This window comes from Pygoscelis adeliae, unplaced genomic scaffold (genome assembly GCF_000699105.1).
Source record: "Pygoscelis adeliae isolate BGI_AS28 unplaced genomic scaffold, ASM69910v1 Scaffold71, whole genome shotgun sequence".
NCBI lineage: Eukaryota > Metazoa > Chordata > Aves > Sphenisciformes > Spheniscidae > Pygoscelis > Pygoscelis adeliae.
In genome coordinates, this window is record NW_008824356.1 from 1,323,647 (window position 1) to 1,332,884 (window position 9,238).

The 9,238-nt window shown below is 37.3% G+C and overlaps 1 protein-coding gene across 1 annotated transcript in view; it reads left to right on the plus strand.

Moving 5' to 3' along the window:
• Positions 1–9,238, plus strand: part of AKAP6 (A kinase (PRKA) anchor protein 6) — a 239,706-nt gene that overhangs the window by 37,694 nt on the left and 192,774 nt on the right. The window contains 1 exon segment of the mRNA XM_009319363.1: positions 6,270–6,521. Within this exon segment, the coding sequence (XP_009317638.1) occupies positions 6,270–6,521 (252 nt within the window).

Genomic DNA, 9,238 nt, shown 5'->3' on the forward strand with positions numbered 1-9,238 from the left:
AAGAAAAAAGGGAAAACACTTCTGTCAAACTAACAGCTTTTCCATATTCCAACAGGTTTCTGAGAATTTTAGCAAAAGATAAAATGAAGATTACTTACTGGAATTTTGCAATGATGAAAATGTCACCTCACTTATAATAGTGTAAAGTAATCAAAATAAAAACCAAGCTGGGAAAGAGAATAATGTGCAGAAAAGGCTGGTGCACCAGAAAAAGTTACTATCAGTAGTATGTGTATTATCATGAGGGATGAGCGGAGAAGCTTACTTTGAGGACCAACGCGTTTCCAAGCTGTCGGTGTCAGTGGAAGGCAGGGTCAGTGATCTTAGAGCCCACTTGGTAGCTGTTTTCCTGCTGCACTTTGCATTCTTCACCTGGTAAAATGTATTCATTTCCCCTAGCCACTGAATGCCACAGCAATATCAGCTACTGTACTTCAGCACTTCAACTCACTTTCTGACAAACTTGACTTGCAGTGAGTCTAGAGCTTTCCATGGTGGTTGATTTTCCTTAGTCAAACTCTGGATTTTTCATGTATGGTTATTTTCTTTGACTTAACTGTTTGCTTAAAAACAGTTGCAGAAAAAAAGAGTAGCATCTGCTCTTAAGGTTTCACCCATAATCCAAAATAGAAGAGAACAATTTTATCCTTATGATAACACTGTTTGGATGCACATGCAGGTAAAGATGAAAAACTATTTCTCTTTGAGAAGTCAGAGTGCATTTTAAAGCAAAAATACCTTTCTGAAAGCTGCAAATCTTTATTTTTTTTGCAATAAAAAACCTCTCTTGTGCTCTTTCTCTATATATAAGCATAGAAGAGCAGTGCAGAGAGTGAGTTTAATTCATAATTTTCAAGTACATTTAAAAAAAATCTGAAAATTCTTTGACAGATATTCTGATTTTTTTCTGAAGAGAAGAATTTGTACATTCTGATTGGAATTTTTGTCTTCTGATGAATTAAAATGCACTTTAAAGGAAAGACCAAATAGATAGACCTTTTCTTAAATCATAGGTTTTGTTTTGCATGTACAGTAGTCATAAGACTCAATGGCAATCTGTTCTTCCCAGTGAGGTTTTACTGTGAGTTCAAAGAACAGAAATCTGCAGTATAGCTTCTCTGTCACTGACATTAACTCTAAAGCAACATATTGCAACCTTTCATCTTTCAGTAGTTTCGTGTCCATCTTAACAGAATTTCTTGAAGAGCAGAGAAAAAATATTTTTTAAAGTCAATGTCAAAGCTTAGTTTTCATTGACTCTTGAGGGTTTGTTTATGCACTTTGTCTACTGCAGTGTTTGCAGTTCAGGCTATTTTAGTTGACGTGGAGGGCTATGAGCAGGCTGATGGATTCAGCAGCTGCAAATTGCAGGATCAGCTGTCTGGAAGAGTGAGTGAAGTAGGCAGTTGGCAGCCAAATGGGTACAACCCCTGTAGCCTAAGAAATTCCACAGTCAGTGCTACAGGATAGCCCATGAGAGGTTGACAAAATTTTTACCTTAACACCACTATGAAACTGCGTAAAAATAAAAACACCTAGTGGATGTGTGAGATTAATGATTACAAAAAGTTGTTTTGGAAATGGTGCTTTCTAAAAATCAGGTTATAATAGCTTCTGATATGAAACTGTATACTGATGAAATGGCGAAGGATTTCCATGCTTGTATTTGTAGGCTGTATATTATTGCCATTGACCTGGAACTATGCATATTTAGAAATAGATGCCAATAGATAAAGGCTGGTTTATTTTATCTACCTGCCACTTCTGGTAAGAGCAACTGGCACTCATGACAGCATTTAGGTACTATCTTGTGATACTGCTGTTCTTTATTTATAAATACAAAGTGTAAAAAGGGCACATGACAATGTTCTGCTGGTTTTGCTGTATCTAATGCTAAATCACCTACAGGGAGTTAGGAAGAATGAGGACAATGAGGCCATGTTGTACCAGGTCTTGATATTGAGCCTCAGTAAAATTGGGAACTTACGTAACATGACATTTTTGTGCTCTATTTGAACTGAATTAATTATTACAGAAAATTATTAAATTCACAGCTGCACTAGATACAATTATTTCATTTTGCTGAATTATATGTAAATCTAGGCATCAGGTACAGTAGTAAGAAAATGTTGTACTAGATAATGCCAACTGGATTTGACATTATATTGGTTCCTCTCAACATGCTGTTTTGTGCCAGGCAAGTGTAAAGAAAAGATGCAAGTAAATAGGCTGCAGCTTTATTAATGCTCTTCTGCTAAGGACTAATCAGCATTAACTGATATGGCAAAAGCGATCATTTCTTTGTAATCATGTTCTCTTGACAAAGGGCTGGCATTAGCCTTTACACAGCTATTCTTCTGTCCTTTGTGCAGCCTTCACCTTCCCATCATCATATGACAGTTAAAAAACAAGGAAAGGGGATATCAGTAGGGGCCTAAATTCTTTTTTCCAAACTTTATGTAAGATGGACTTCCCGCAAACCCAGGTCCAATCCATTTTATCCAGGAACCTGGCCTGTGGTGAAATGAATTCCAGATCTTTTGACTATGGCTACAGACTCAGCTGAAGTAGAAGTCACCCACCAAAACAATGTTATGTGATGCAGGAATGTCAACTTATGGCCCCTAAGATTTTTTCAAGAAATACCCAATAGACTGATACATGACCGTGGGCCATGCATGTAGAGTCTGACATATCGGGGACTACTGATCAACTACTAGCTATCACACAAGCAGTTAGTGCATGTTCAGTAAGATTGTTGCACTAATGCTATCGCTCTGTAAGCACACAGTGAATCCAGCCTACTCTTGTCTGTCTTCACACTTAGAGTGCACGTGCAGGTGGACTGCACAGCATATACATAATATTGAACTGGACATATTGAACTTGTGCATGCACTGTAGACATTTGTCCAGAGCTTCTGGACGTTGAATAGCTGGAACTATTAATAGGGGAGTTAAATCACTTTAAATCTATGCCTGGCCCTGTTGCTAATTAAATCAGACTTCCCGAACGGTTCAATCAGATTTTCATCTAATAGGAAGAGAAGAAAAAAAAACCCACAACATCCCTAAAGATCACATCATGTGAACATGTGATCATAGGTGTGGTGCTTAGGGACGTGGTTTAGTGGTAGAGTTGGCAGTGCTAGGTTAACAGTTGGACTTGATGATCTTAAAGGTCTTTTCCAACCTAAATGATTCTATGGTTCTAACATATTTATCAGCAAAGGAAAAAATCCTTTCTATTCTCCCATGAAAGTAAAGACAAGACTGCAGTGAATGCTATACTAATTCCAGGCCAGAAGGGGAGGGAACTGATGATAAAGTCAGAAAATAGAGCTCAGAGTTTATATATTATGAAAAGGTATGTAGGGACTTGATTTCCTTCCTGGCTCATTCAGCCACTCAGAAAATAGCTTCCTGCCTTTTGACCACCCACTCTTTCTAAAACCTAAATCCTTTAAGAGCTGGTACTTTGTTTGTCTCTGACTGAGATGGTAGTCTTATATGTTATGATCAGAGTATGTGACCTTTACTTGGGTATGGACGAGATCGGCCTTAGGTTCTCTCCATGTTACTGAAACTGTCAAGAGCAGTTAATTATCTTGTTAGTACATAAAGCATTTGGCTGCTGCTATGCTTGCAGTAGTCTGTAAGTACTTCAGACTTTGCTTTTTGAGGAAAATGAGCAACTTACAACAAGCCATGTAAAAATTAACAGCGTATGTCCTTGAATATGTGCTTCTTTCAAACCTCTAGTGGTGCTGGGATTTGCACTTCGGTACAAAATGTGTTGCTGTGGAAAGTTTGTCTACTTCAGAAATTGGAGATGCTTTGGTAGTTAGCGCAAAGGTAGCTCAAGAGAAAACTCGTTTGAAGTGTGGGTCTGAACTCTTGATTTAGAGTGTTTCTAGATTCATTAGCCAATATTTTCCGTACATTATCTAACAATTGTCAGGAGACACTCACTCATTGTTAATACTTTCTTCTTATAGCTTCATGTTTTCAACCTCTCTGAGAACTCTTATGGCAGTTGAATTCAGCATGTAACTGTGTGTGTGAAGCTGGAAAATAATTGAAACTAGTTTTGCAGGTTTGGCACAAACTTAAGCTCATTCACATGAGTAGTGTTACTAAAGATACGTTAAGTATTTTTCTATAGATTGAGTCGAATTTGCAAAGTTACAGTTACTGGGCAACAACCTATTTTTTAATCGCTGAAATTAAAATTGAACTGCTTTACGGCCAAGAGGAAAAAAACATGACCAACATTGGAGAAGTGAATGCAAATTCAGTCAAACTAATTCACTAACAATATTCTTTAAAACATTTGAAACAGCATAGAAATACAGTTGTGCTTTTCAGTCAAGTTTCAGTTGTAGTTGGATAAATGGATAATAATAACCTTTTCCAAAGATTATTATTCCAAATCTTTGGAAAAGATTTTGCTGAGAGTTTTAGCTTTGTCTGTGTGTTTGTAGAATTAGATTAGCACGCTAATCTGGTAACTAGAGTGTCCCTTTGCTCACCTGGAAGTGTGTGGATATTTGAAGACCTGAGCACTTGCAGCCCTACATGTTGCCAGGCAAGGCTGTGTGGTTTGTACCTGCAAATATAGAAGCTGGTTGTCACAACAAGGGGACTGAGGATAGAGGGGAAGAGATACTGCCTCTCTCTCAAGGCAGCCCCAAAACTCTGCCCGTTGAAACTCCAACGTTTTGTGCTCATCTCTGGCATTTCTGAGCGCTACTCCTGCAGGGGACTTGATTTAGCTGTCAAGTGCTTTATTAAAATGAGTAACTACTGATAGTACTCAACCATAACAGTCTCTCAAGGGCTAATATTGTGCTATCTGTTGTACTAAAATTATTTAATATTATCTAGGGATTTGATTTTGGTTTAATTTGTTACATACATACAATTACATATTCAATAATTTGGCTTTACTTTCAGACTGAAGATGTCAAATCTGAACTGATACAAATTACTGTACTGTATTATTAGTTTAGAAAGAATCAGCTTTACTGATTTTCTTGTTATTCTACTGCTGTACAAAACCACGAGTATCATCAGAGACATAAGGTTTCATTGTAATTTTCTGATAGAATTGTTTTGACAGCAAATTTGAAATTAATCAAAATTATATTGTTTATTCTCATTTTTATTGGTTATGCATATACCCTTTACCTAAAAAGGACATTTCTGAAGGTTTGAATTAAAATAATTTTTTTTTTTTTTTAAAGAAATAAGTCTTGGATTTAAAATATACTATTGAGTCACCTTTAAATATATGCCACAGAGTAGGAAAAAAACCTTCTAGGATCCAGTGCTAATTTTTTTCAGTATTTTAATCAGATTTCCTTACTTGTTTATAATATGCTTTTTACACAGTTTTCAAACAGAGTTGTTATATAGCAGTGTTGTTCACTCAGTTGTATATGCCTAAATATTCTGTAGTCTTGTGACTTATCCTTTCACAAAGAAAATTAAGACTAGACTGTAAAGATTTTACACTGTATGCAGCACAGTTTAGAAATCTGGGACATTAACTGTTAAATTTAGAGGACAGCATCCCATCAAAACCTTAGTTTTATAACCTGGTAACTTATATTTTCTTTTCTGCTTTCTCAACACAACTGTTCACAGCTTCTCTGCTTTCCCTCTTTCTCCTTCTCCACCCATCTTCTTCTGTTCAATTTTGAGTCCAGAACAAGACTATGCAAAATTTAGTGCCCTTTCATCACAGCAGTCAGCAATGGATCTCAGAAATAGCTTATCTACATTGAGTCTATAGCAGACTTTTGCCCTACTTGGTTATAGAGGCTAGATTAGAAGGTAAATTATGTCCAAAAGAATTTTGTTGATGATGGCACAGATCAGATTCTTTGCATTTTAACTGGGGGGGGGGAGAAGGAGACTGCTTGTGGCAATCTTATCACTCTCATTTCTATTGCTGTCTTCTAGGATGTCACTTTACAGTGTTAGTTTTCTGCTTCTGATTCATGTGATCTCGTTGTGCCATCCTTCTTTATTGTATGCTATCTCCGCACTTACTGAGCAGTCCTGCCAAACAGGACAGCTGCTGGTTCAGTTGCTGTAGCACTGACATAAAAAAAAAAAATAGAGAACCCTGGATGTATTAATTACATTATCTTTTCTCTCTGAAATAATCTATTCTGCATTTAATAAAAAGTAGATGAAAAGTAGAGCTGATCCATGAAAGGACAATGCCTGCAGCTAAATATCTACTTTATTTTTCCGTTACAGGATATTTGTGAAGACATATCTGATCATGTTGAACAAATTCATGCTCTACTAGAGACTGAGTTTTCCCTGAAGCTTCTGTCTTACTCTGTCAATGTGATAGTCGATATCCATACAGTACAACTACTCTGGCACCAGCTACGTGTTTCTGTTCTGGTTCTGAGAGAGCGTATTCTCCAGGGACTACAAGACGCCAATGGAAACTACACCAGGCAGACTGATATTCTGCAAGCATTTTCTGAAGAGACTAAGGAGGTATAGTAACTAAATTCAGTTTTGAGAATTTCGTCTGTATTTGAAGCAGCTCATCCCTGTTGCACATTTAAAATTGCTAGGATAACAATTTTAAGGATGACTTACTTGTCTTCTAGATATTTTGCCAATTTTGTGTTTTAAATGTCTTCAGCTGATATCTGTTCTCATTGAACCAAATTAAAGCAAATTAAGGTTAACTTTCAGAAGCGTCATGTTAGTGGCTAGCAATGTTTTCTCCTGATTGAAATATTTTTCATAAAATAATGGAAACGCTTACAGAGGTGCATCTGGTCCAAAGTCCTTGGTCTGGTTACTCGTGAATTTAAGGTTCATATCCAATTCAAAACTCAATTTTTACGTGCAATGAATTCTTTAATGAAAAGCTTAGACATTTCCCTTCTTGTATACACAAACCTGAAGCTTACACAATGTTTTCCAAAACTTTCCAGACTAGGGCAATATTGCTTTAAAGCAGAGAGCGTGGACTTCAATTTGTTTGAGTGGCGATTCTGCAACATGCCTCTAAAAAGTCACACATTTTGTCTGAGAAACAATGATGCATGAATCAGACATCTTTTTACTCTAACGGGGTGTCAAATTCACACACATGTAAATGCTTTGTAAATCTGGATTCTTTTGGCTAAAATGCCTTTTCCTTTGTATTCATCATTACTAAATTACCTTAGTTAGGAGGACACTGCTGGTCCAATTTTTAAAACTGAAAGAAGATGCACATTTTTAATAGTTAGGGTAATTAATGGTTAATAGAAAATACCTTAGCATGTAAAGGATTCTTCATTTGCTGAAAGTCCTAAGATTAGGATAAAATGCTTTTGTTAGGATTAGATACATTTACAGAAAGAGACCTCTAGATCAATGCAGTGAGATTCTGCGACCTGTGTTACAGAGGAATTCAGAAGTCCCCTAAACATGTCCTGAATTTCAGATCACGCAAGTTTAAAGAGAATGTGCATATTTCTCTGCTCCCTCTTGGGTTTTATATTTGTCTTTGGCACAACAGAGTGGGTGGTCCTGAAATCAACACTCAGATATGCCCAGGCCCGCCTTCCACACCCCCTCTTCTTGATGTATACATACCTGATGCTTCAGATTCAGTTTCTGCTTTGCTGTTGCTGGTAAACCTTCTCTGGCAAGTCTGAAGGAAATCCACACTTGTCTGAATATCCAGAGTGGTGAATTAGGGTGAAGTCATTATTTTGTGACACGAGTGTGGTGATTTCAAGACATAAAGAAGGGGCAGGTTCAGATACTAAGAAACAGGAAATGTCCCATCTGGATCTGATTACAACTGCTATAAAAAACATCCCTCCAGTACAGGGGAGGACTGACTGGGGAAGGATAGATTATTTACAGTGGGCAAAAACCATGGTGCCAGATAGGCTTATATGGTAATAAAAAAGACATAATATCCTGACACGAATCTTTTTTTCCACCCCAACTAAAACATAAATAATATTTGATAAAATTAATGGCTAGCAATAGCAGGGACACAATATTCATATTAAGTTTCTGCTCTATTGCTTGAATATGTTCCCAGAAATTGCTCTGCAGTTTTTAACCTTCAGGTATTTATTCAAGCTTTTCATCGGGTATAATGATAGTGGCTTTAGCTGACGAAAATAAATAAATAAAAAAAATGTAATGTAGAGACAATTGTATCTACTCTTATCTACCTTTTTTTTGGTGTTTCCCCCATATCCTTTCCCAGACAGGACTACATTGTGGGACTAGTAAGTGCCTCATGATACAAGTATTATCTGTTAGGGATTTTCATGCATATGTGAATAGTGAGACTGTTTGAGCAAACCTAGAAACCTTTGCCCATACAGATAACCCTTCCTTGGAGAATCAGTCTCCTAGTTTTCATTACTCCTTGGGGATTATGAACTGGGAATGACAGCTTATTTTTTTTTTTCCTAAGATTGAGAAATCATCTGGTTTGAAATGAATAGGAAGAAACTTTCACATACAACAAAGACTTCTATTTTGGAATTCAGTACCGTAGGACACTTAAAAGTGGAAAGAAGTTCAAAAAATAAATGCGAAAACTAAGCAAAGATAGGAGGAATTATAACCTCCAGATGAGGAAGTACCTATGCTGCTCATTGGTAGAAGCTGGGAGTGCGAGTAGAAATGTTGTGTGTGGAAGAGCCATGTATGTATACCCATGTTTTACAGCTCGGCTAGCAGAAAATGTTTAGAACTGATACAGAGACAAGATACTGGGCTAGACAGAAATTTGATCTGAACCAGTACAGCACGTTATGCTTTTCTGTAGTCCATGAACCTATCATTTCACAAAATGTTTGGCTCGCTCCTTAAATCAACTGTCTTCTGCGTAATGGTGAAGAGCTGCTTTGGCTGCTAATGTTAACTGAGGAGCTCCGTGGAAGAAGTGACCTGCCAAGGTTTCTTTCGTGTTCCGTGAGACAGTCTCATCTCGTTAATATTCACTACTCCCTCAGTTCATAGACTGCAGTCAATCACAGCGCAACAGTCCCACCTGGGCTATATTTACACTGTAGCTGTAACACACGTAAATGCACACAAGCTAGCCTCAACATAATGAACAGGGATAACACTGGTAGCGTAGCTACGAACACATGAAAGTGTACAGCACAGGCTGTACTGGCTTGGTTGGGAGCCCAGCGCATTAACTGGGCAGGCAGTAACTGTGCTTTTGGCTATCTCAGCAG